The sequence below is a fragment of the Salmo trutta genome, chromosome 9, assembly GCF_901001165.1.
Source record: "Salmo trutta chromosome 9, fSalTru1.1, whole genome shotgun sequence".
Classification (NCBI taxonomy): domain Eukaryota; kingdom Metazoa; phylum Chordata; class Actinopteri; order Salmoniformes; family Salmonidae; genus Salmo; species Salmo trutta.
In genome coordinates this window covers 14,383,666-14,410,559 of record NC_042965.1, presented here as the reverse complement: position 1 = coordinate 14,410,559, position 26,894 = coordinate 14,383,666, and the positions used below count along the sequence as shown (strand labels likewise).

The 26,894-nt window shown below is 44.7% G+C and overlaps 1 protein-coding gene across 5 annotated transcripts in view; it reads right to left on the bottom strand.

The window, feature by feature from the left end:
• Positions 1 to 26,894, bottom strand: part of LOC115199974 (homeobox protein cut-like 2) — a 122,931-nt gene that overhangs the window by 41,985 nt on the left and 54,052 nt on the right. For all 5 annotated transcript variants that reach the window (XM_029762572.1, XM_029762573.1, XM_029762568.1 and 2 more), the window contains exon 3: positions 26,599 to 26,646. In XM_029762572.1, the coding sequence (XP_029618432.1) occupies positions 26,599 to 26,646 (48 nt within the window). The remainder of the gene's footprint in view (positions 1 to 26,598; positions 26,647 to 26,894) is intronic.

Genomic DNA, 26,894 nt, shown 5'->3' with positions numbered 1-26,894 from the left:
CTTTATTTTAGCAATACATTTAATAAAAAAATAATAATCATAATAACATCCTTGTTTGTACTTGAATTTATTTTTGCATTAAAGATGGTGACGCAACAACAATACACATTTACAATAGGCCTATATTTTATTTTATTTATTTCACCTTTATTTAACCAGGTAGGCAAGTTGAGAACAAGTTCTCATTTACAATTGCGACCTGGCAAATCTGGCATATCTAAAAATACATACGCCTAGGGGTGTGGCGAGTAGTCGGACAAAACAAGTATCGTAACGGATATGGGCAATTTTCTAGATACAATTATGATCCGAGAATTTTTGTAATGATCGGATTATTATTTATTTTTTTCGGGTGCCAGCAAGCATATTTCTCATGTCCGTCACAGAGTTTCTAAACCATACTGTACTGTCTTTGAGTCAGTCATGTGAATGGTCTTAATAAATAAATTGTCTAGTTTGCCTGTCTGTAAAGAGAAGGGCGGGCTGTACGTTGATCCTGCTGCTCTGATGTGATAGAGTGAAGCTGGGGTTTTTTTCGGTCCACTCGCGTCATAATTTCACCCGATCACTTTTCCTCACATGTTTTCGGTCTGATCATTTAGATTGCTGCTGCCTGCTACTATGATAAATCACATTATGCGGACGTTTACTATCAAGTTATCAATGTGTATAATATCTAACAAGTGGGGCAAGAGAAGGAAAATTGAGGAAATGCTAATGCACATTCTGACAGAGTGATAGCAAACTTGGCTGCCACTGCAAATTGAAGACACACACACACCCCTCCACGCACTGCTCCTAATCTGCAGTTTTTTTTGCAGTGAGAACGTGCAGAGAGGTATTTTGCCAACATCTATTTAGGCATATTAAAACACTTCAGTTTAGGGATACAATTATGGTCATGCTGGCACACCCCGAATACAGCCAAATGAGATATGCATACACACCACACGGCCAAATGTATGTGGACACGCCTTCAAATTAGTGGATTCGGCTATTTCAGCCACACCCATTGCTAACAGGTGTATAAAAACGAGCACACAGCCATGAAATCTCCATAGACAAACATTGGCAGTAGAATGGCACGTACTGAAGAACTCAATGACTAACATATTGGCACAGTCATAGGATGCCACCTTTCCAACAAGTCAGTTCGTCTAGCAAGATGGCGCCGACAGAGATCTTAGCCTCGCTTCAGGTCCTTAGGAAACTATGCAGTTATTTGTTTTTTTATGTATTATTTTATGTACAGTTGAAGTCGGAAGTTTACATACACTTAGGTTGGAGTCATTAAAACTTGTTTTTCAACCACTCCACAAATTTCTTGTTAACAAACTATAGTTTTGGCAAGTCGGTTAGGACATCTACTTTGTGCATGACACAAGTAATTTTTCCAACAATTGTTTACAGACAGATTATCTCACTTATAATTCACTGTATTACAATTCCAGTTGGTCAGAAGTTTACATACAGCGTTGGCCAAAACGTTTTGAGAATGACACAAATATTAATTTTCACAAAGTCTGCTGCCTCAGTTTGTATGATGGCAATTTGCATATACTACAGAATGTTATGAAGAGTGATCAGATGAATTGCAATTAATTGCAAAGTCCCTCTTTGCCATGCAAATGAACTGAATCCCCCCAAAACATTTCCTCTGCATTTCAGCCCTGCCACAAAAGGACCAGTTGACATCATGTCAGTGATTCTCTCGTTAACACAGGTGTGAGTGTTGATGAGGACAAGGCTGGAGATCACTCTGTCATGCGGATTTGGGTTTGAATAACAGACTGGAAGCTTCAAAAGGAGGGTGGTGCTTGGAATCATTGTACTTCCTCTGTCAACGTGCCGTCATCATTGCTTTGCACAAAAAAGGCTTGACAGGCAAGGATATTTCTGCCAGTAAGATTGCACCTAAATCAACCATTTATCGGATCATCAAGAACTTCAAGGAGAGCGGTTCAATTGTTGTGAAGAAGGCTTCAGGGCGCCCAAGAAAGTCCAGCAAGCTCGAGGACCGTCTCCTAAAGTTGATTCAGCTGCGGGATCGGGGCACCACCAGTACAGAGCTTGCTCAGGAATGGCAGCAGGCAGGTGTGAGTGCATCTGCACGCACAGTGAGGTGAAGACTTTTGGAGGATGGCCTGGTGTCTAGAAGGGCAGCAAAGAAGCCACTTCTCTCCAGGAAAAACATCAGTGACAGACTGATATTCTGAAAAAGGTACAGGGATTGGACTGCTAAAGTCATTTTCTCTGATGAATCCCCTTTCAGATTGTTTGGGGCATCCGGAAAAAAGCTTGTCCGGAGAAGACAAGGTGAGCGCTACCATCAGTCCTGTGTCATGCCAACAGTAAAGCATCCTGAGACCATTCATGTGTGGGGTTGCTTCTCAGCCAAGGGAGTGGGCTCACTCACAATTTTGTGAACACAGCCATGAATAAAGAATGGTACTAACACATCCTCCGAGAGCAACTTCTCCCGACCATCCAGGAACAGTTTGGTGACGAACAATGCCTTTTCCAGCATGATGGAGCACCTTGCCATAAGGCAAAAGTGATAACTAAGTGGCTCGGGGAAGAAAACATCAATATTTTGGGTCCATGGCCAGGAAACTCCTCAGACCTTAATCCCATTGAGAACTTGTGGTCAATCCTCAAGAGGTGGGTGGGCAAACAAAACCCCACAAATTCTGACAAACTCCAAGCATTGATTATGCAAGAATGGGCTGCCATTAGTCAGGATGTGGCCCAGAAGTTAATTGACAGCATGCCAGGGCGGATTGCAGAGGTCTTGAAAAAGAAGGGTCAACACTGCTAATATTGACTCTTTGCATCAACTTCATGTAATTGTCAATAAAAGCCTTTGACACTTATGAAATGCTTGTAATTATACTTCAGTATTCCATAGTAACATCTGACAAAAATATCTAAAGACACTGAGGCAGCAGACTTAGGGAAAATTCATATTTGTGTCATTGTCACGTCCTGACCCTTGTAAGAGGTCATTTGCCATAGTAGAGTGGTCAGGGCGTGACAGGTGGGTGTTTTGGGTTTTCTGTTTATATGTGGAGTTTTTCTAGATTTCTATTTCTATGTTTTGTTTTCTATGTTTTGGCCGGGTATGGTTTCCAATCAGAGGCAGGTGTCTTTCGTTGTCTCTGTGTAACGGCTGTCGTCTGAAGAAGTGGACCAAGGTGCAGCGGAGTTAGTGTTCATTATTTGAATTTAATGTAAACAACATGAACACTATACAAAACAAGAAAATAGTAAACCGACAGCAAACAGTCCTGTCTGGAACAAAACACTGACAGAAACAATTACCCACAAACCCAAAGGAAAAAACATGCTCCTTATGTGTGACTCCCAATCAGCAGCAACGAGCTTCAGCTGTGCCTGATTGGGAGCCACACTCACGGCCCAAAACAAAGAAATACAAAAACATAGAAAAAGGAACATAGAACGCCCACCCAATGTAACACCCTGGCCTAACCAAAATAAAGAACAAAAACCCCTCTCTATGGCCAGGGCGTTACAGTACCCCCCCCCAAAGGTGCGGACTCCGGCCGCAAAACCTGACTCTGAAGGGGAGGGTCCGGGTGGGCCCTCTTACGGCGGCGGCTCAGGTGCGGGACGTGGCCTCTGCTCCACCCTTGACGTCGCCCTCTTCGGTGGCGCACCTGGCCGCGCCGAAGGTCTGGTGGGCGACACTGACTGCGCCCGGCTGGCGGCCGGCGATGGTTGCGCCCGGCTGGCGGGCGGCGATGGTTGCGCCCGGCTGGCGGGCGGCGATGGTTGCGCCCGGCTGGCGGGCGGCGATGGTTGCGCCTGGCTGGCGGGCGACCCTGGCTGCTCTGACGGCACTGACCCAGGATTCACCAGGCTGGGGAAACATGACAGAGGCCTGTCCCTAGGCGTAGGCACCGGACTCACCGGGCTGGCGGGCGTCCCTGGCCACTCGGGCAGGTCAGGGCAGTCTGGCCACTCGGGCAGGTCAGGGCAGTCTGGCCACTCGGGCAGGTCAGGGCAGTCTGGCCACTCGGGCAGGTCAGGGCAGTCTGGCCACTCCGGCAGGTCAGGGCAGTCTGGCCACTCCGGCAGGTCAGGGCAGTCTGGCCACTCCGGCAGGTCAGGGCAGTCTGGCCACTCCGGCAGGTCAGGGCAGTCTGGCCACTCCGGCAGGTCAGGGCAGTCTGGCCACTCCGGCAGTTCAGCGCAGTCTGGCCACTCCGGCAGTTCAGCGCAGTCTGGCCACTCCGGCAGTTCAGCGCAGTCTGGCCACTCCGGCAGTTCAGCGCAGTCTGGCCACTCCGGCAGTTCAGCGCAGTCTGGCCACTCCGGCAGTTCAGCGCAGTCTGGCCACTCCGGCAGTTCAGCGCAGTCTGGCCACTCCGGCAGTTCAGCGCAGTCTGGCCACTCCGGCAGTTCAGCGCAGTCTGACCTCTCTGGCGACTGTTGACTGGCGGGCAGCTCTGACGACTGTTGACTGGCGGGCAGCTCTGACGACTGTTGACTGGCGGGCAGCTCTGACGACTGTTGACTGGCGGGCAGCTCTGACGACTGTTGACTGGCGGGCAGCTCTGACGACTGTTGACTGGCGGGCAGCTCTGACGACTGTTGACTGGCGGGCAGCTCTGACGACTGTTGACTGGCAGGGCTGGGGACACGCACCTTGGGCTTGGTGCGGGGAGCAGGGACGGGCCGGACAGGACTGTGGACACGCACCTTGGGCCTGGTGCGGGGAGCAGGGACGGACCGGACAGGACTGGGAACATGCACTGTGGACTTGGTGCGGGGAGCAGGGACGGGCCAGACAGGACTGTGAACACGCACTGGTGAACTGAAGCGTGGAGCCGGTTTTGCCACTCGTCCTGGCTGGATGCCCTTCCTAGCACGGCATGTGCTGGGCATGTCCACCGGACGCACCGGGCTGTGCGGACGCACTGGCGACACAGCGCGCAACTCCGCATACCAAGGCTCCTCCAGATCATCCATCTGCAGGTCCTCAATCAACTGCCTCATCATCTTCCTCTCTTCCTCTGCCGTTATCCCCCACGAGAGCAGTGGTCTGGGCTCCTCCTCTGCCCTTCCGGACCACCCCATTAGCCCCCCCCCAAAATTTTCTTGGGGGTGTCTTCCGGGCTTCCTCGACCGACGCCAGCGACCCCGTCTGCTGGCCGGCGTCTCCTCCATTGACCGGACCTCCCTCTTCCGCTGCTTGGTCCCTTGGTGGTGGGTAATTCTGTAACGGCTGTCGTCTGAAGAAGTGGACCAAGGTGCAGCGGAGTTAGTGTTCATTATTTGAATTTAATGTAAACAACATGAACACTATACAAAACAAGAAAATAGTAAACCGACAGCAAACAGTCCTGTCTGGAACAAAACACTGACAGAAACAATTACCCACAAACCCAAAGGAAAAAACATGCTCCTTATGTGTGACTCCCAATCAGCAGCAACGAGCTTCAGCTGTGCCTGATTGGGAGCCACACTCACGGCCCAAAACAAAGAAATACAAAAACATAGAAAAAGGAACATAGAACGCCCACCCAATGTAACACCCTGGCCTAACCAAAATAAAGAACAAAAACCCCTCTCTATGGCCAGGGCGTTACACTCTGACTGGAAGCTATACTTAGGCAGCCTGTTTTTCCTTTGGGTTTTGTGGGTAGTTGTTTTACGTTTTGTCGATGTACCTGACGGAACTGTTGGCTGTCGTTTTTGTTATTTTGTTTTAGTGTCATCATAAATAAAGGAAATATGAGCACTTTACACGCTGTGCCTTGGTCTCCATTCAACGACCCCTGTGACAGTCATTCTCAAAACTTTTGGCCACGACTGTACATTAAGTTGACTGTGCCTTTAAACAGCTTGGAAAATTCCATAAGATTATGTCATGGTTTTAAAAGCTTCTGATAGGCTAACTGACATCATCTGAGTCAATTGGAGGTGTACCTGTGGATGTATTTCAAGGCCTACCTTCAAACTCAGTGCCTCTTTGCTTGACATCATGGGAAAATCAAAAGAAATCAGTCAAGACCTCCGAAAAAAATAGCTGGTTCATCCTTGGGAGCAATTTCCAAATGCCTGAAGGTACCACGTTCATCTGTACAAACAATAGTATGCAAGTAAACACCATGGGACCACACAGCCATCATACCGCTCAGGAAGGAGACGCGTTCTGTCTCCTAGAGATGAACGTACTTTGGTGCGAAATGTGCAAATCAATCCCAGAACAACAGCAAAGGACCTTGTGAAGATGCTGGAGGAAACGGATACAAAAGTATCTATATCCACAGTAAAACGAGTCCTATATTGACATAACCTGAAAGGCCGCTCAGCAAGGAAGAAGCCACTGCTCCAAAACAGCCCAAAAATTCAGACTACGGTTTGCAACTGCACATATATTATTATAAAATATTTTACTTTTTGGGGAAATGTCCTGAAAGGCCGCTCAGCAAGGAAGAAGCCACTGCTCCAAAACAGCCCAAAAATTCAGACTACGGTTTGCAACTGCACATATATTATTATATTATCATCATGAGGTAGGAAAATTATGTGGATATATTGAAGCAATATCTCAAGACATCAGTCTGGAAGTTAAAGCTTGGTCGCAAATGGGTCTTCCAAATGGACAATGACCCCAAGCATACTTCCAAAGTTGTGGCAAAATGGCTTAAGGACAACAAAGTCAAGGTATTGGAGTGGCCATCACAAAGCCCTGACCTCAATCCTATAGAACATTTGTGGGCAGAACTGAAAAAGCTTGTGCGAGCAAAGAGGCCTACAAACCTGACTCAGTTACACCAACTATGTCAGGAGGAATGGGCCAAAATTCACCCAACTTATTGTGGGAAGCTTGTGGAAGGCTACCCGAAATGTTTGACCCAAGTTAAACAATTTAAAGGCAATGCTACCAAATACTAATTGAGTGAGTGTATTGTGACGACCCTCCCACTCTGTCTGCCGTATTCTCTCTTTGTTCTTGTTTCCTTATTAGGATGCCGGTGGGCGGAGTTGGAAGGGTCGTCAGCTAGATGGGAAACACCTGGGCTCGGGTGTGTCCCAGGATAAAGGCACCTCTTCCACAGTCATTGGGGAGACTCTCTCCATGCAGACACCTTGTTGTTTTGGTTGTGCTAGTTGTGGTATCTAATAAATATATATTTTTGATACTCCTTGTCTCCACGTTGTCTCCCTTTTGTTGTGAACTCTGAGCCGGTTCGTAACAGTATGTAAACTTCTGAACCACTGGGAATGTGATGAAAGAAGTACAAGCTGAAATAAATAATTCTCTCTACTATTATTCTGACATCTCACATTCTTAAAATAAAGTGGTGATCCTAACTGACCTAAGACAGGGAATTTTTACTAGGATTAAATGTCAGGAATTGTGAAAAACTGAGTTTAAATGTATTTGGCTAAGGTGTATGTAAACTTCCGACTTCAACTGTATTATTTCTTGTAGTTGTTGTGAATTTGTTAGATATGTTTGCACTGTCAGGACTAGAAGCACAAGCATTTCGCTACACTTGCATTAACATCTACTAACCATGTGTTTGTGACCAATAAAATGTGATTTGATTTGATTTGAAATTTCTGCCTTGCTAGTGCTGCCCCGGTCAACTGTAAGTGCTGTTATTGTGAAGTGGAAACATCTGGGAGGAACAACGGCTCAACCTCAAAGTGGTAGGCCAAATAAGCTCACAGAAAGGGACCACTGAGTGCTGAAGCATGTAAAAATTGTCTGTCCTCAGTTGCAACACTCATTACCAAGTTTCAAACTGCCAACGTCAGCACAAGAACTGTTTGTCGGGAGCTTCATGTAATGGGTTTCCATGGCCGAGCAGCCACACACAAGCCTAAGATCACCATGCGTAATGCCAAGCGTCGGCTGGAGTGGTGTAAAGCTGGCCATCCTTGGACACTGGAGCAGTGAAAACACATTCTCTGAAGTGATGAATCACACTTCACCATCTGCCATTTGACGGACGAATCTGGGTTTGGCAGATGCCAGGAGAACGCTACCTGCCCGAATTCATAATGCCAACTGTAAAGTTTGGTGGAGGAGGAATAATGGTCTGGGGCTGTTTTTCATGGTTCGGGCTAGGCCCCTTAGTTCCACTGAAAGGAAATGTTTACGGTACAGCACACAATGACATTCTAGACGATTAAGTGCTTCCAACTTTGTGGCAACAACTTGGGGAAGGCCCTTTCCTTTTTCAGCATGACAATGCCTCCATGCACAAAGCAAGGTCCATACAGAAATGGTTTGTCGAGATCGGTTTGGAAGAACTTGACTGGCCTACACAGAACCCTGACCTCAACCCCATCGAACACCTTTGGGATGAATTGGAACGCAGACTGCGAGCCAGGCCTAATCGCCCAACATCAGTACCCGACTAAGTCCTCGCAGCAATGTTCCAACGTCTAGTGGAAAGCCTTCCCAGAAGAGTGCAGGCTGTTATAGCAGCAAAGGGGGGACCAACTCCATTCTCATGCCCATGATTTTGGAATGAAACGAGCATATACACTGCATGACCAAAAGTATGTGGACACCTGCTTGTCATCAGATATAGTAAACTTTGTAAATACAATTCAGGGATGGCAACAATGACTCTTGACAAGCTACAGCCCAGTTCTACCACACCTGGTTCTACTATTCATGGTCTGGATGAACAGCTGAGTGGTAGTATCAGGTGTGGTAGTTTAACAGTATAGCTTCCGTCCCTCTCCTCGCCCCAACCTGGGCTTGAACCAGGGACCCTCTGCGCACATCAACAACTGACACCCCACGAAGCATCGTTTCCCATCACGCCACAAAAGCCGCGGCCCTTGCAGAGCAAGGGGAACAACCACTTCAGGTCTCAGAGCGAGTGACGTCACCGACTTAAATGCGATTAGCGCGCACCACCGCTAACTAGCTAGCCATTTCACATCGGTTACAGTAGCACTGGGCTTGAACAAAAAAGCCTGCATAACACTGTTAATCGCCAAGAGCAATTTTGATCACCCCTGATACAAACACTGCAACAAATGACAAACTGCTGAGAAGGACTTGCAAAATACAAAGTCATTAGACAACTACAAAACTCTTAAGTGGAATGATAGACATATTTACAAATCTGAAATTGGACCGGTGCTCTAAACCCTTGAATACAAAACTTCAGCTACAAATGTCCTAAGTAATTCTGTACACAGTTTTCCAACTCCAGTAAAAGAGCACACGTCCTCATTTATAAATAGCAATATAAATATGAAAACAGGTGGGAGAACTCACAGATTTGGGACAGAACATACATTTTAATTATTGATAGTGTGCAAAGTACCATGTTTTCCGTGTACATTTGTATTGGCATAAGTCGTTTGTCAGTTCCACATGGGCCAGCTTGCATTTCTCCGTGACAGGCGCATTCCCACAATCCGCCACTCGGCTATAAAACACTGTGTCCCTAGGCAGTACCGTAGGGATGGCGTGCAGCTCACGGATGAGGGCAATGACCTCTTCTTTGAGTGTCTGTGAGCGTGTCTCTCCTCCGTTCTAGCAAGATGCACGCAGTAGTACACATCACCACACTCACTGCCACTGGCCTGTCACTCCACAAACCCAAAGGTTCATTTTAGAGCCACCTAATATATTAAAATAAGTGTGTGTGTGTGTGTGTCGGTAGGGGACTGGGAAAACTATAAACTAGATTATAATTTTGACAGACGACTTAAACGGACAGTCAAAAATGATTTTGTTTCTTTATTTATTTTGCTTGGTTAAAATACAATAGTCTAAAATAGTTGTTCTGAATAGTTCTGAAAACAGACAAATTTAATCACGTAGTTAGCAAGCATGCCATTTTCTTTTGACTGCGCACAGCATGGCGCACAATTTAAGCAAGCAGAGAGGGGTTTGATTAATCTGGCCCAGGGTACACCGGGCGAAAGCAGAGAGGGAAGGCAGATAAAGCATTTTTATCAAAAGCAATCACTTTTGCATGTGAAAACACAGAATCCTACTCATTACTACACATGCTTAATTACGTCTCTTTTGTTTTGAGTCGACTTCGCCGTCAGACAGAGTGGGCACCGGGCTCACATCTGGGAGACAGCCCGGTTCCAAATTGAATGCGATCAACTGCAAAACACACCTACATGGGCCCCTGGGCGAGATGAATTGAACCCCTCAATGATTTTGCTGTTGTTTTACCTGGGTGCAACGTGTGACGCACCCGCAACCCCTGACTACTTTTTATTTGTTGATGGCAACTTCAGATATTCTGGGAACACAAAAAATTACAAATAATTACAAAAAATTATATATATTTATATATTCTTTAGGAGATGGATCAGCTTTAATATTGCACATAGATTATTGCTTCCATCAATGTAATTGTCTGCATCATTTCCAATCTCCCATATATTTATGGGGTAAATATACACTACCGTTCAAAAGTTTGGGGTCACTTAGAAATGTCCTTGTTTTTGAAAGAAAAGCTAATTTTTTGTCCATTAAAATAACAAAAAATGTATCTGAAATACAGTGTTGACATTGTTAATGTTGTAAATGACGATTGTAGCTGGAAACGGCAGATTTTTTATGGAATATCTACATAGGTGTGCCGCGTACAGAGGCCCATTATCAGCAACCATCACTCCTGTGTTCCAATGGCACGTTGTGTTAGCTAATCCAAGGTTATCATTTTAAAAGGCTAATTGATCATTAGAAAACCCTTTTGCAATTATGTTAGCACAGCTGAAAACGGTTGTCCTGATTAAAAAAGCAAAACAACTGGCCTTCTTTAGACTAGTTGAGTATCTGGAGCATCAGCATTTGTGGGTTCAATTAAGGCTCAAAAGGGCTAGAAACAAAGAACTTTCTTCTGAACTCGTCAGTCAGTCTATTCTTGTTCTGAGAAATTAAGGCTATTCCATGCGATAAATTGCCAAGAAACTGAAGATCTCGTACAACGCTGTGTACTACTCCCTTCACAGAACAGCGCAAACTGGCTCTAACCAGAATGGAAAGAGGAGTGGCAGGCCCCGGTACACAACTGAGAAAGAGGACAAGTACATTAGAGTGTCTAGTTTCAGAAATAGATGCCTCACAAGTCCTCAACTGGCAGCATCATTAAATAGTACCCGCAAAACACCAGTCTCAATGTCAACAGTGAAGAGGCGACTCTGGGATGCTGGCCTTCTAGGCAGAGTTGCAAAGAAAAAGCCATATCTCAGACTGGCCAATAAAAATAAAATATTAAGATGGGAAAAAAACACAGACACTGGACAGAGGAACTCTGCCTAGAGGGCCAGATGTTCCAGATACTCAACTAGTCTAAAGAAGGTCAGTTGTTTTGCTTCTTTAAAGTTTTCAGCTGTGCTAACATAATTGCAAAAGGGTTTTCTAATGATCAATTAGCCTTTTAAAATGATAACCTTGGATTAGCTAACACAACGTGCCATTGGAACACAGGAGTGATGGTTGCTGATAATGGGCCTCTGTATGCCTATGTAGATATTCCATTAAAAAATCTGCCTTTTCCAGCTACAATAGTCATTTACAACATTGACAATGTCTACACTGTATTTCTGATCAATTTGATGTTATTTTAATGGACACCTTTTTTTTAACCTTTATTTAACCAGGTAGGCCAGCTGAGAACAAGTTCTCATTTACAACTGCCACCTGGCCAAGATAAAGCAAAGCAGTGCGACAAAACCAACAACACAGAGTTACACATAAACAAAACGTACAGTCAATAACACAATAGAAAAGAAAAATAGACAAATCTGGAAGGAAAAGCAGCCAAAGAAAGTGTTGGCTTTGGGGATGGCCAGTGCAATACACCTGCTGGAGCGCATGCTATGGGTGGGTGTTGCTATGGTGACCAGTGAGCTGAGATAAGGCGGGGCTTTACCTAGCAAAGACTTATAGATGACCTGGAGCCAGTGGGTTTGGCGATGGATATGCAGTGAGGGCCAGCCAACGAGAGCATACAGGTCACAGTGGTGGGTAGTATATGGGGCTTTGGTGACAAAACGGATGGCACTGTGATAGACTATGCCCAGTTTGCTGAGTAGAGTGTTGGGGGCTATTTTGTAAATTACATCGCCGAAGTCAAGGATCAGTAGGACAGTCACTTTTACGAGGGTATGTTTAGCGGCATGAGTGAAGGAGGCTTTGTTGCGAAATAGGAAGCCGATTCTAGATTTAATTTTGAATTGGACATGCTTAACGTGAGTCTGGAAGGAGAGTTTACAGTCTAACCAGACACCTAGGTATTTGTAGTTGTCCACATATTCTAGGTCAGAACCATCCAGAGTAGTGATGCTACTCGGGCGGGAAGGTGCGGGCAGCAATCGGTTGAAGAGCATTCATTTAGTTTTACTAGCATTTAAAAGCAGTTGGAGGCCACAGAAGGAGTGTTGTATGGCGTTGAAGCTCGTTTGGAGGTTTGTTAGCACAGTTAGCACAGAAATGTGCTTTTCTTTCAAAAACAAGGACATTTCTAATTGACCCCAAACTTTTGAACGGTAGTATATATATACACATACATACACATATACATATACAGTTTAAGTCGGAAGTTTACATACAACTTAACCAAATACATTTAAACTCAGTTTTTCACAATTCCTGACATTTAATCCTAGTAAAAATTCCCTGTCTTAGGTCAGTTAGGATCACCACTTTATTTTAAGAATGTGAAATGTCAGAATAATAGTAGAGAGAATGATTTATTTCCGCTTGTACTTCCATCACATTCCCAGTGGTTCAGAAGTTTACATACACTCAATTAGTATTTGGTAGCATTGCCTTTAAATTGTTTAACTTGGGTCAAACGTTTCAGGTAGCCTTCCACAAGCTTCCCACAATAAGTTGGGTAAATTTTGGCCCATTCCTCCTGACAGAGCTGGTGTAACTGAGTCAGGTTTGTAGGCCTCCTTGCTCGCACACACTTTTTCAGTACTGCCCAAACATTTTCTATAGGATTGAGGTCAGGGCTTGTGATGGCCAAACCAATACCTTGACTTTGTTGTCCTTAAGTCATTTTGCCACAACTTTGGAAGTATGCTTGGGGTCATTGTACATTTGGAAGACCCATTTGCGACCAAGTTTTAACTTCCTGAATGATGTCTTGAGATATTGCTTCAATATATTCACATCATTTTCCTACCTCATGATGCCATCTTTTTTTATGAAGTTCACCCTCCTGCAGCCCCACAACATGATGCTGCCACCCCCGTGCTTCACGGTCGGGATGGTGTTGCAAGCCTCCCCCTAATTTCCTCCAAACATAACGACTGTCATTATGGCCAAATAGTTACAAATAGTTAACATTTTTTTCATCAGACAAGAGGACATTTCTCCAATCTTTGTCCCCATGTGCAGTTGCAAACCGTAGTCTGAATTCTTTGGCCGGTTTTGGAGCAGTGGCTTCTTCCTTGCTGAGCGGCCTTTCAGGTTATGTCGATATAGGACTCGTTTTACTGTGGATATAGATACTTTTGTACCTGTTTCCTCCAGCATCTTCACAAGGTCCTTTGCTGTTGTTCTGGGATTGATTTGCACTTTTCGCACCAAAGTACATTCATCTCTAGGAGACAGAACGCGTCTCCTTCCTGAGCGGTATGACGGCTGCATGGTCCCATGGTGTTTATACTTGCATACTATTGTTTGTACAGATGAACGTGGTACCTTCAGGCTTTTGGAAATTGCTCCCAAGGATGAACCAGACTTGTAGAGGTCTACAATTTATTTTCTGAGGTCTTGGCTGATTTCTTTTGATTTTCCCATGATGTCAAGCAAAGAGTACTGAGTTTGAAGGTAGGCCTTGAAATACATCCACAGGTACCCATCTTTTGAGATCTCTTTTTTTTCCGAGGCATGGTTCACATCAGGCAATGCTTCTTGTGAATAGAAAACTCAAATTTTGTGAGTGTTTTTTATAGGGCAAGGCAGCTCTAACCAACATCTCCAATCTCGTCTCATTGATTGGACTCCAGGTTCACTGACTCCCGACTCTAATTAGCTTTTGGAGAAGTAATTAGCCTAGAGGTTCACATACTTTTTCCAACCTACACTGTGAATGTTTAAATGATGTATTCAATATAGACAACAAAAAAATACAATCATTTGTGTGTTATTAGTTTAAGCACACTATGTTTGTCTATTGTTGTGACTTAGGTGAAGATCAGATCAAATTTGATGATCAGTTTATGCAGAAATCCAGGTAATTCCAAAGGGTTCACATACTTTTTCTTGCCACTGTATATATACTGTAAATCATAGGTTGGAGCTCATAACAAGGCATGTGCCATGTTGCAGGCAGGCAGACAGACAGACAGGCAGGCAGACAGGCAGACAGACAGGCAGACAGACAGGCAGACAGACAGACAGACAGACAGGCAGGCAGGCAGGCAGGCAGGCAGACAGACAGGCAGGCAGGCAGACAGGCAGGCAGACAGGCAGGCAGGCAGGCAGGCAGGCAGGCAGGCAGGCAGGCAGGCAGGCAGGCAGGCAGGCAGACAGACAGACAGGCAGGCAGGCAGGCAGGCAGGCAGACAGACAGGCAGGCAGGCAGGCAGACAGGCAGACAGACAGACAGACAGACAGACAGACAGACAGACAGACAGACAGACAGACAGGCAGGCAGGCAGACAGACAGGCAGACAGACAGCGTGGGCAAGCCAGGCCAACAGGCACGATCCCACTGCTGGGAGCCAGTCCAGCTCTATATTGGAGCATGTTAAATTACACATTTCAACACGACACCCTGGGAGGGCTATTTTTTTTACTGCTCTCACCCCATTACTCATTATTCATTTGTAATAACCTTTAAGGCTTTTTGATGTCATACATATTTTACAGAGAGATATCACTCATTTTCACAGTGAGCATGGAGCTCTGTGGGCCTGTCAATGACAGATCACTGTTAGATCTGTGAAGGTGTGCCGTCATACACTATAATTAGAACGAGGTAAGGACAAAGAGTAATATTCACAAGGTGCGTGTGTGCGTGTGTGCCTGTGTGTGCGTGCGTGCGTGTGTGTGTTCCCTTAGAGTGTTTATCAATACTATATATTGAAGAAAATTGGATGACACTTTAATAGAAAACAATTATATAGTGCAGTGCTTTCAGAGGTGAGCCAACATTCTCCTAAAAACCAGCTTGCAGAAAAAAGTGGAGTAACTGTCATATCAGTACATAAAGCCTTTTAGGAGGTGACCTGATGACCATTTAGAGACTCGAGAGTCCAGTTTGTGGCAGTGTAAATCAGCAACCTGGTGAGCAAGGTTTCTCTTCCTCCTCCTCCTCCCCCTGTCTCTGTGAGAGAGCTGGTCCGGACCAGCCCTGCACTCCCTCCTGATTGGGACTTCCTCCATGACCGCTGGATGCCAGCCTAAAGCCCATGCACCCCGGTGCCAAGGCTGTTCTAAAAGCTGTAAAACAAATGGGCTGTTTGGTTAATGTACACTCGTTGACCTCCCCTGCCAGGAGTTTCATTTCCTCATGATTGTAATGAGCATCTATCCTGTCTGATCCCTCATGTTACAGGTCCAGGGTGGTTTAGATTTGGGGTTAATGTTGGGGTTCTCGTTGGACACACCTGACGGGATGAGTGTTACACTGAAAATAAGGAGAGATCAAGTCTCACTGAGGAAATACCAAGCTACAGAAGCTAGAAGTTTTATCATATTGTTAAAAATGAGTTTAAATATGAGCGTAATTAAGCAATAAGGCACAAGGAGGTGTGGTATATGGCCAATATACCACGGCTAAGGGCTGTTCTTATCCACGACACAACACGGAGTGTTGGCCATATAACACAAACCTCTGAGGTGCCTTATTGCTATTATAAACTGGTTACCAACGTAATTAGGAGCAGTAAAAATAAATGTTTTGTCATACCCGTGGTATATACCACGGCTGTCAGCCAATCAGCATTCAGAGCTGATTGGAGTTTATAATGAAAAATATACACTGTTTAGCCTACAGGAGATCCATTTTGAATTGAATCTCATAAAGCAACCTTTCATAATGCTTTAGATCAGAGTTTCATGACTGTTGCGTGAGCCTCTATACGCTCAGAGTGTATGACAACTCCACAAGGGAATAAATAAAGCAACCTTTCATAATGCTTTAGATCAGAGTTTCATGACTGTTGCGTGAGCCTCTATACGCTCAGAGTGTAGGACAACTCCACAAGGGAATAAATAAAGCAACCTTTCATAATGCTTTAGATCAGAGTTTCATGACTGTTGCGTGAGCCTCTATACGCTCAGAGTGTAGGACAACTCCACAAGGGAATAAATAAAGCAACCTTTCATAATGCTTTAGATCAGAGTTTCATGACTGTTGCGTGAGCCTCTATACGCTCAGAGTGTAGGACAACTCCACAAGGGAATAAATAAAGCAACCTTTCATAATGCTTTAGATCAGAGTTTCATGACTGTTGCGTGAGCCTCTATACGCTCAGAGTGTAGGACAACTCCACAAGGGAATAAATAAAGCAACCTTTCATAATGCTTTAGATCAGAGTTTCATGACTGTTGCGTGAGCCTCTATACGCTCAGAGTGTAGGACAACTCCACAAGGGAATAAATAAAGCAACCTTTCATAATGCTTTAGATCAGAGTTTCATGACTGTTGCGTGAGCCTCTATACGCTCAGAGTGTAGGACAACTCCACAAGGGAATAAATAAAGCAACCTTTCATAATGCTTTAGATCAGAGTTTCATGACTGTTGCGTGAGCCTCTATACGCTCAGAGTGTAGGACAACTCCACAAGGGAATAAATAAAGCAACCTTTCATAATGCTTTAGATCAGAGTTTCATGACTGTTGCGTGAGCCTCTATACGCTCAGAGTGTAGGACAACTCCACAAGGGAATAAATAAAGCAACCTTTCATAATGCTTTAGATCAGAGTTTCATGACTGTTGCGTGAGCCTCTATACGCTCAGAGTGTAGGACAACTCCACAAGGGAATAAATAAAGCAACCTTTCATAATGCTTTAGATCAGAGTTTCATGACTGTTGCGTGAGCCTCTATACGCTCAGAGTGTAGGACAACTCCACAAGGGAATAAATAAAGCAACCTTTCATAATGCTTTAGATCAGAGTTTCATGACTGTTGCGTGAGCCTCTATACGCTCAGAGTGTAGGACAACTCCACAAGGGAATAAATAAAGCAACCTTTCATAATGCTTTAGATCAGAGTTTCATGACTGTTGCGTGAGCCTCTATACGCTCAGAGTGTAGGACAACTCCACAAGGGAATAAATAAAGCAACCTTTCATAATGCTTTAGATCAGAGTTTCATGACTGTTGCGTGAGCCTCTATACGCTCAGAGTGTAGGACAACTCCACAAGGGAATAAATAAAGCAACCTTTCATAATGCTTTAGATCAGAGTTTCATGACTGTTGCGTGAGCCTCTATACGCTCAGAGTGTAGGACAACTCCACAAGGGAATAAATAAAGCAACCTGGCGCACGGCTGCAGACACCGTGATTTGGGCGGTTTTTCACACAGGACATCATAGCTCTGCAACGCTAGCTAGCCCCGCTGCCATTTCAGGCTCTGCCTCATTACAGAGAGAGGAAGCATCTTCTATGAGTGAAAAAACAGACTTTACAAAATACTTTATAAGGGAAGACTGGAGGAATAGAAGAGCACATTTGCCCAATGCCCACAGCCTCATGGGCTTGCTGTAACAGTACTAGCGGCACTGCTAGAGATGGCTTCAGGATGCAAACACTACACACACACAGACACAGGCACAGGCACACATGCACACACACATGCATAGGCATAAGTATGGTATCCAAGGACAGGCATGCCAGGAAGTGTCTGTGGAGATGAGTGTCACCATACACCCCCCAGGCTGGGGTCTCCAGCCCCGTCCAACAGGGGCACCAGCAGATGACCTGCTCACAATGCCTGCAATTACCCCCAACCCTCCCTCCCTATGCTTCACAACAGACAACAGGGACAATAATGAAAAAGAAAAGAGAGAGGGCAGATTGAGAATGTGTATGTGCTCATAAGCGTGGGTGTTTGCGAGTGGGTGTGCATACGTGTGTGTCTGAGCATGTGTTAAAGGGAGTCTGTAGAAGCCTGCTCGTGGACACTGGTTAAATTGAGTTAATTTATTAATGATAAACAATTATTAAAACAGATACACCACATAATCCTCCAGCACCAACATCTGTCCTTCATGTGTCTCGCTAGACACCACACAGGCATCACACGCAATCACATACTCACCAACACAAATGACACAACCACATATTCAACACATTATTCCAGGTAAACAGACTGAGTGGTAGACATACACCACACCAGATCAAGCCACACACTGAATCAGTTATAAACCAGAGAGATGTGTTGTAAAGCAACTCTGTGTCCCGAGTGAATAACCTGGTCCATCTGTAAAGAGTAACACACGGTCAAGCCCCCTGTTCATACCAGCGTGTCCCTCTCCATTCAGATCCAGCTGACGCCTCTAGTCCTCCATCTCTCTCCCTGTGTCAGTGGCAGTGCCCCAACATCAGCAGATGTTCCCCTTGGCTGTCCCAGCAGCCCCTCTCCAGGCTGGGGCCCATCAGGCTGAAGGAATGGGAACTCTCACACTACTCCACGGAGACCCAATTAAAAGGGACGGAACTCGGAATCACAGGGACGGAACTCGGACGGAATCATAGGGAGATGCAGAGTTGCTACTTTAATTGAAGATCTCTCTCTCTCTCTCTCTCTCTCTCTCTCTCTCTCTCTCAGGCCACCATCGTCACTTTACTCTCCTCTCTTTTGAGAGGAAAGAAGGGAAGAGACACACAGGCGAGAGCTGTTTGTGGGAAAGGCAAATAGCTCTGTGGTGCCCGGGTTTGGCTGCACAAGGGGAGATATAATTTAGGACAATGTATTTTATTGAAGAAAGTAACTAGAAAAAATGAATTTAGACTGTACTGTATGTAGAGGGAAAAACCTTTCCCTTAAACAAAACATGAGCTAAAACTATGGGTTGATTCTCTATCCTCTTTATGCACATTTCCCTTCCTCTGCAGGAGAGTTCCTTGCTTTAATATAACCACATGTTAATTAGTATTGTAGTTAATCCGATATTGAAGAGACCCAAACTGTCAGGTCATATTATAAACAATCGGTCCAATGGTAGTGCGTGTGACATTTTGAGCTGCTATCTCTCCTAGCTAAATGTTCCCTAGGTACTAATTGGCCTACTTTACGCTGTCTTTCTTTGAATTGCTAGTTTTTTATAGTTTGGGATATTGGCCCTGACAAGCGCGTCATCCTACACTGTATGTGCAAAACTCCACATTTTCTGTACAGGGACAGCAAAAATTTAAATAAATGATTTAACCCTTTGAATTATATCAGTTAATTAAAGACTGTAGCATTGAGGTCTACAGTACCTTCATGGGATATTAAACATAATTTGAAAGGAGAATAAAAGTTCAAACACTTAGCCAGCAGCAAAGTGAGCGTAACTTTTCTCTCCTTTGCATTATTTAAGATGGGCTCCATCATTTTATCAATCTATCGATCTCCCACCAGAAAGATGAAAATTGAAAAATAATGAGGCCGATGAATGCTGTGTAAAGAACATCAATGTATGAAATGTAATTATCTGTGCTGGAAAGAGAGAGAAAAAAGGGGGCTGCTGTTTTCTAAAACAAAAAGAGAGCGAAAAAAGAAGCAGTTAATATTTTTTCCTCTCTGCATATTTTAATTACCAGATCAATCATAAATACATACAGCGGTGCTTTCACAAGAGAGGAGAAAATTGCAAGTCTAAATGAAAAACAATAGATTTACTTTAAAGGCTTGGCTTCTTTTGAAGTCTAAATAAAAATTTCAGGTACCTTTAGGAGAGCCTTCTTCTGAAAGTTAGGATATTTAATTAGTGTGTTTAGATTCTACTGAAAATAAACTTCACAGACCAACCCAACGTGAAATGAAAACTGGAGGATCCAGGCAGAGGGAATTCAAATCTCACCACACAGGAGCCCATGTTCCAAATGTGACTGCACAGCAACTGGTTTGATCTCCCGCTGTGTCTCTGTGGTGGACGTAAGAAGACTTTCTCTCTCTCTAACTGGTTCTGTTTCTGTGACTGACTGGGTCTGTGGCTCAGTGGTTGTTTGGCGGAAATCACAGCATCACAAATGTGGAATTGGTGGAGCAGCTCCCCCGTTCCGCCTTTTCCTCCTCACATGGATTTTTCCTGGTTGTACGAGCGCTGATGTTTATTTTTCCTGGCATGTCCTCGCCGGCGCAGAGCCACCGATTTCACACATTTTTATTGGCTAATTTGACTGTGCTCTTGCCAGGAGCTGAGAGGGTGCCAGCCAGGAGTCAGAGCATCCCAAGAACACGGCTGCTTTACTCTGCTCTGATCTCAGACTGGGGTGCTTGGGGGAGCCTAACGCCTGTCTCATAACAAGTCAGTTGACTTCGAATACGTCGAGATTTTGGCAATTATCTACTTCCCTAGAACTCTGTATAGCATTTTTATGTCTTTGTGTCCAGTATGAAGGAAGTCTGAGGAAAGTTCGCGAGCCAACGCTAACTAGCGTTAGCGCAATGACCGGAAGTCTATGGGTATCTGCTACAGTAGCATGCTAGTTAGGAGTTGAGAGGAGTGTTTCAGAGATCACCTGTTTGTCAAGGGGTGAGTAAGGGAGTGTGAGTGGCTGTCTGTTATGGTGGTAGGAGGTTGAACAGGGAGCGGATGTATGGGCAGTCTGAGGCCCTGTAAGCACAGCACAGACACCTCTGTGTGCGTCCATCCTCAAACATGGCTAACATTTGCACAGTATCGTTACTCAGGCGTGGCGTCTCCGGGGTCAGAGGTTTGTGCTGTCAGGACTATAGAAATTAAACCCAGCACTGCAGAGCAGAATGTGCTGAAACTCATCAATTCCACATGGCTGGAGAGGCAAGTGCCTATTTATAACATCACGCCTCTCTCTCTTTACCTGGTGTGAATTCTTATATCTAAACACACTGCCATAATGATGAATATCTCCAACTGGGATGTGCAGACACGGCATCCGTCAGTATAGGAAAACAAACACGCCATCATATCACAACCGCATCCTCAAGCACAACCCCGAGAGGTGTAATGAGACTAACACTGGGAGGCTGATGGACGAGCAGGGACTCAAACACAACTGAATCAAATCATCAGTCAAGAAAGAAGAAGATAAGTCAGAGAGAGTCATATCTAAAACTCTGTGTATTCGCTTTGGGTCTTCTTCTGTGGCATGTCCCACACGACTCCCTAGGTCTCTGTGTATGGACTTTTGAATTAGCAGAGCTGCAGCACTAATTATTACCAGTGTCAAAGGAAGCAGAAGAGAGAGATGACTGCTTCTACAGGGCAGACTGCATGGGCCGAGGGACATTATGTTCTAACCCAATAATTCATGCTTGGAAAAATAAATGAGATTCGACTGAACCTCTTAAACAATACGTGTTTTCTTACTCTACTGGCTACTGTAACTATACTAATGACAGTAATACAAATGCAGAGAAAATAACTCCACAACAAGGCAGAAGCATGACAAGTACAGTACAGTATGTTCTTAATGGGAGCACTACTGCTGCATCAGGTGAGAGGAGGGCTGTGTGTGGAGCGCCACTGGAGATGAGAGGTGGGAGGTCATGTTAAATATGAGCTCCTATTGGTGCTTCGAGCCACACCCTCTCTCCACTAGAGAGGTTGGGCGGAGGGTGTCTCTGGTTTACATGGCTCAGGCAGCCCATTATATTCCCAACAATCGGCCGGGGGTGCGATGTGTGCTGTTCATACTTAATGGCCTGGAGTTCCTGTATGGACCTAGGCTGGCTGGCTGGCTGGCTGGCTGGCTGCTCAATGAGCCTGAGACAGACAGACAGCAGAGGTAGGTGGAGACAGCATTAGAACCGCCTCAGGAGCCCGGTACGAGCTCTTGGTGAAAATGGACATGGTAGTGTGTGACAGATCCAGCCAGACAGGGGAGTTGGAATGGCTCACATCCAGAGATATCTCAACTACCGTACCTCATTGCATTGTTCTGGAGATGAAATCGTGTTGTTGAATTTTGTGAAAGGGGGTTATCGCTACCACATTGTGTTTTACTGGACAAAGTCACACTTTCAACACCGTGCCAACCTCACCGTTACAAACACCTACCATGAGATGAGGACACTACTAACCAACACAATCCCACCGACCCATGCTGCCCATCCGATCAGCCTATCTGCACCTTATATCCAGCCAATTTAGTTCATGACGAAGATCGGTCTTCATTGAGCTGTTAAAGCAGGAGCATCGCTGCTGCATTTCACAAACTGCGCAGTCCCTCATCTATGAAAGTGCCATAGAGCCCCTCAGACAATTAGGCAGGGAAAAGCTTTACGACCGTTAGCCGCACCGCCGCGGCGCTCTCGCCACCGGCAGCACAGCCAGGAGCGCTGGCTCGGGCAGGAAGGTAATTATAGAACTCTCGTAATGACATGGAGGAAACTTGCGTCATAACACGCACAGATTTTTTTTATCACAGCGCCATAATTAATTATCATCCTTTACTCTTTGATTCATTCCACTATTCATAACATATTTATACATTCAAGACGAATGATAATTTCCTTCAGGAATTAATCAAAAAGAGGAAGGACTGGTCTCCTCTCGATGGATGATCAAAGACTGTGTGTCTGAGTCTCTACCTGGCTAGCGGCAGTGCTGCCCGCTCTGCTCTGTATGGGTTCAGGTTCTGGGTTCAGGCTCTGGGTTCAGGCTCTGGGTTCAGGCTCTGGGCTCATGGTTTATGTGCAGGTCTGCAACAGGAGGCTGATAGACCGGTGTCTCTGCAGACGTCTGACGTACCTAATATGCCTTGATGGGAAAGGTATTGAAATTCACATTCATAACATGCTCAGTAATGGAGCTTGGATGAAAACACATGTGTAACATGATAAGCAGATATGAATTCCTAAATTCCTAATAGAGATGGCTTTATGAACGGCTGTCATTTCTTCACCTCTTACCAGTAAAGCCCTTGATGAAGGTGTAGCACCTACCCGGGTGTTCAAGTTGCCAATATACACCTGTACAGAATCCTACCAATATATCTGCTATTGACTTGAAGAGATGTAGGATTATCTCCTTTCTGTAAGAGCACTACATTGCATAGCTTACTCCTTACTCCTAGAGAATGAGCAACATTTACTTCACATATCATCACCACAACCTCAGGGTAAGAGATGGCACAGTTAGAAAACAGGTGTCCACCATCCAACCCTCAGTCGGCAGCGCGTTAATAGCTGTTTGATGTTTTGACGTCTAGTCAGCTCGATTGTACCTTTCTGGCTGATAATGAGGGCCAATAATGATTCCTGAGCTCGAGGGGTTAATGGTATGTAACCGGCAGAGAAGCTAATTACACGTTACAAACTATTTATCAGATTTTCCATCTGCGCAACGCAAGCACCACAACTCTCATTGTGCATGCTAAATTACTCCTCGGATTATTGTAAAGCAAGTTTCCTTAATTAGGGGCCTGGGCTGCTGTTTTCTTACTCTGAGTAGGTTACCAAACGACATCAAGAGAAGAGGGGAAACATTTGATGACTGGTTAATTTGGGCCTGACATCCCCAACAATTCAAAGCCAGTATCTACAGTATCTTGTATCTACAGTATCTAGCTGTATGAAGAAGAACCAAGCCTCACAGGAATCCACAGACAACAGATTCCAGAATTCCATCACAGTTTTTTGTTGAGAAGGTGAGTCTTATGGGGGATTTACACTCTAAAATGAGAGAGAGGTGTAAATTGCATCTTGGATCCCATGTAGGCTTGGTGGAGACTGCAATACCGTATAGTCAGATGGCAAGGGAATGTTGTGTGAAAGTTGTGTGAATGGCACATGGAGCTAAACGAGGCTCAGGCCCAGTCCAACAGGCCTCTCTCTCCTGCGATCGGTTATTTGAGAAATAACTCATATATTCCCCAGCCCCAAAGGTGTGCCGGAGACCATGGAGACATGTACCATCTCATCTGTCTCTGCAGTAAATTTTATTAAAATTACCTTCATTATAAGACAGTGTTCATTATAAAACCAAAAACGCTGGTCTCCCAGGGCCCAGTGGATTAATAAGGACAGCGGTGTATTTTAAGCCGTAAACTCAGCTCCTCACTGTCCTTAATCTCCTTCCCACTTCACAAGGCCAAATTAACACCTCTCCCAAGCTCTGACGGGACCTCATTAGCAAACTTCCAGGGAAAGAAAGAAAAGAGGAACGAAGGAGAAGAAGGAGGAAGCGACCAACGACAGCCACCAGCTCTGGGATTAACCCTTTCTGGTGCTTCAGCTCTGTGAAAACTAGGTCGCCGTCGACGTGTTTCTAATCAGTCGCCTGGTTAACGATAATTAGAAGACGAGATCGGACGAGGGATGAGAGAGAAAGTAGGAGGGGTACATTGAAATGAAACAGAAAAGAAATAGAGCCTGTCATGTCGCAAACACTTCAAAGGAAGAAACTTCTCTTTTAAAAGTGCCATGATGAGGGTCCAAATACCAAAAGGGACTCCTCTGGGCCACAGCCCCGGGCGAGGAGGGGGGAGCAGATCTCTCAAACACACACACACACACACACACACACACACACACACACACACACACACACACACACACACACACACACACACACACACACACACACACACACACACACACACACACATGCTTGTGACTCATACACCACCTGTTCGGTGCAGCTGTAGGGGAGCTTTAGTGTATCCCAAAACACACAGCCAAACAAGCTCCTGCAATTACAAGTCCTATTTACTGTGCTTCTCACATGAAGCAGCAGGTATAACTCCCACAGCTTTACTCTAAGGCCTGGCAGATTACTGGTGGGTAAAGTTCACAAGCCTCCACAAGCTGTTTGACATTAAGCAGGAAGGTCAAAGTGTATCAGAAAACACCAGGGGTTTTATTTATGATGATGCATACTTTTTCTGGCAAAAATGTACCTTCTGAAAATAGCTGAGAATGACTGTATATACAGTAGGTAGCTAGAACATTTTACTTTAAAATCTGTACATATTGAAGTTTGATGAGAGAGATCCAAAGTAGAAGTGCAGACCTTTCAGTGTTTCTGCATTCAAAATTAGTGCCCCCACATCATAGCATTTCTACCAAACATACTTTCAATAATCTGTCCGTGTAATTTATAAAGGTGATTTATCTCTGTCTGAGTTCAACATCGTTCTAAAGGTCCTTTAGCCATTTGTGCCTGTGAGGCAGCCAAACCTGCCTGAGCACGAAATTCAGTGCACCGTCCAAGACATTGCGCTAGTCAGAAAGGAAAATGTGCAGTTTATTAGCTAATCTCATGCTATTCTACACATTTTGGCATGAGGCTGAGAGAAAATGTTGCTGTTTTAAAGCAAATTTCCTGCTATTCTACACGTTTTGCCATGAGGCTGTGAGAACTTTTTGCATTTTTAAAGCTAACTTACTGTAGATATTTTGCATTTTGCCATGGCTTATGACGTGTTCATATGCGCTATCTGGGGGCGAGGGAGCTTTGGGGACCCAAACCCCAAAACTGTATTATACAATGGGAAGAATGCCCTTTTAAAAAGTCACTAGAGTTGAACGTTTCATAGTCGTTCTACAAAAAACTACCCCCCCCCCACTGCTACCAACATTTCCAGTGGAAGCATTGATACCGTTCTTCCTTCAAAACAGAGGCCTCCTTAATTATCATCTATCTACTTTATTTACTTACTAAACATCTATGCTCCCAGCTGTCAAACATCAATAGTGCTCAAATGAATCCCCTAGGTTCATGTTTGCACAATAAAGATACATCAGGGCACTTTAGATACAGTATTTTGATGTCTCTGCCTTTGCAGTCACAGTAATTCAATTGACATTGGCACCAACCTCACATATCAGCAATGACTTCAGACAAAACAGACTGTCATTTTGGCATAGATAATTACAAACCACTTAAAAAAACACGTAGACTATGATCACACATGAGAACCAGAAAATCCATGCAGAGTGTTATCATATTTTGTGATTCAGCTTTCAGGTTAGTTGAGGAGAGAGAGGTAGACTGGAAACATTATTTGCGGTATCATTTCAATATGCCTCTGCTTTGTGGACCATAACGTAGCTCACAAATGTGATTTATGACCTTGGTTTAATGGCTAGAGCAGAGCCTTGGTAGGTATCAGATGACTTTTTCAATATGGCCACGTTAGAGAGGGCACTGAGAATGCACAATCCAAAACAGGAAATGAGGGCTTGTCTCAGGGAAGAGAATATGAGTAGCCAGATATCTGATCATCTAATGGCAGATAGAGAGCTACTCCACTTTGACAGAAAAGATACCAGTCAATAAGGATCAGATGAAGTGTAACATGAAAACTGGGTCCTTACACATGAATTTCTATCCCGGACCCACCCTATCATCCATCCAAGGCCACAGTTTAATGTGCTGAGTTTTTTGTGTCAGGATGTAGTGGTCAAGTTTCTCCAAATCACGTCAAAGCCCCACTGGCAAAACATGGGCAAGGAGAAGTAGACTCACCTGAGCTTGGAAACTCTTGAGGACAGGAGCCACCATCTCCCGGACTTCCTGAATACGGACAAACAGAACAAACGCTTACCATTTTTGAGACACTAGAAGCCAATTGCCCTGGTGAGGACAGGGAAAAACTTCTACTGCACTTTGTATTGTAATTTGTCTCAATAGCATTGAATATACTTATACTTGTTATGGACAATTTTAACGAACAACTGCCAAATGTCTAACGAACAACTGTCAAAAGTCAAATGCTGTTTGATCCCAGATGTATTTTTCTTTAGCACAAATTCCGTCAGAAG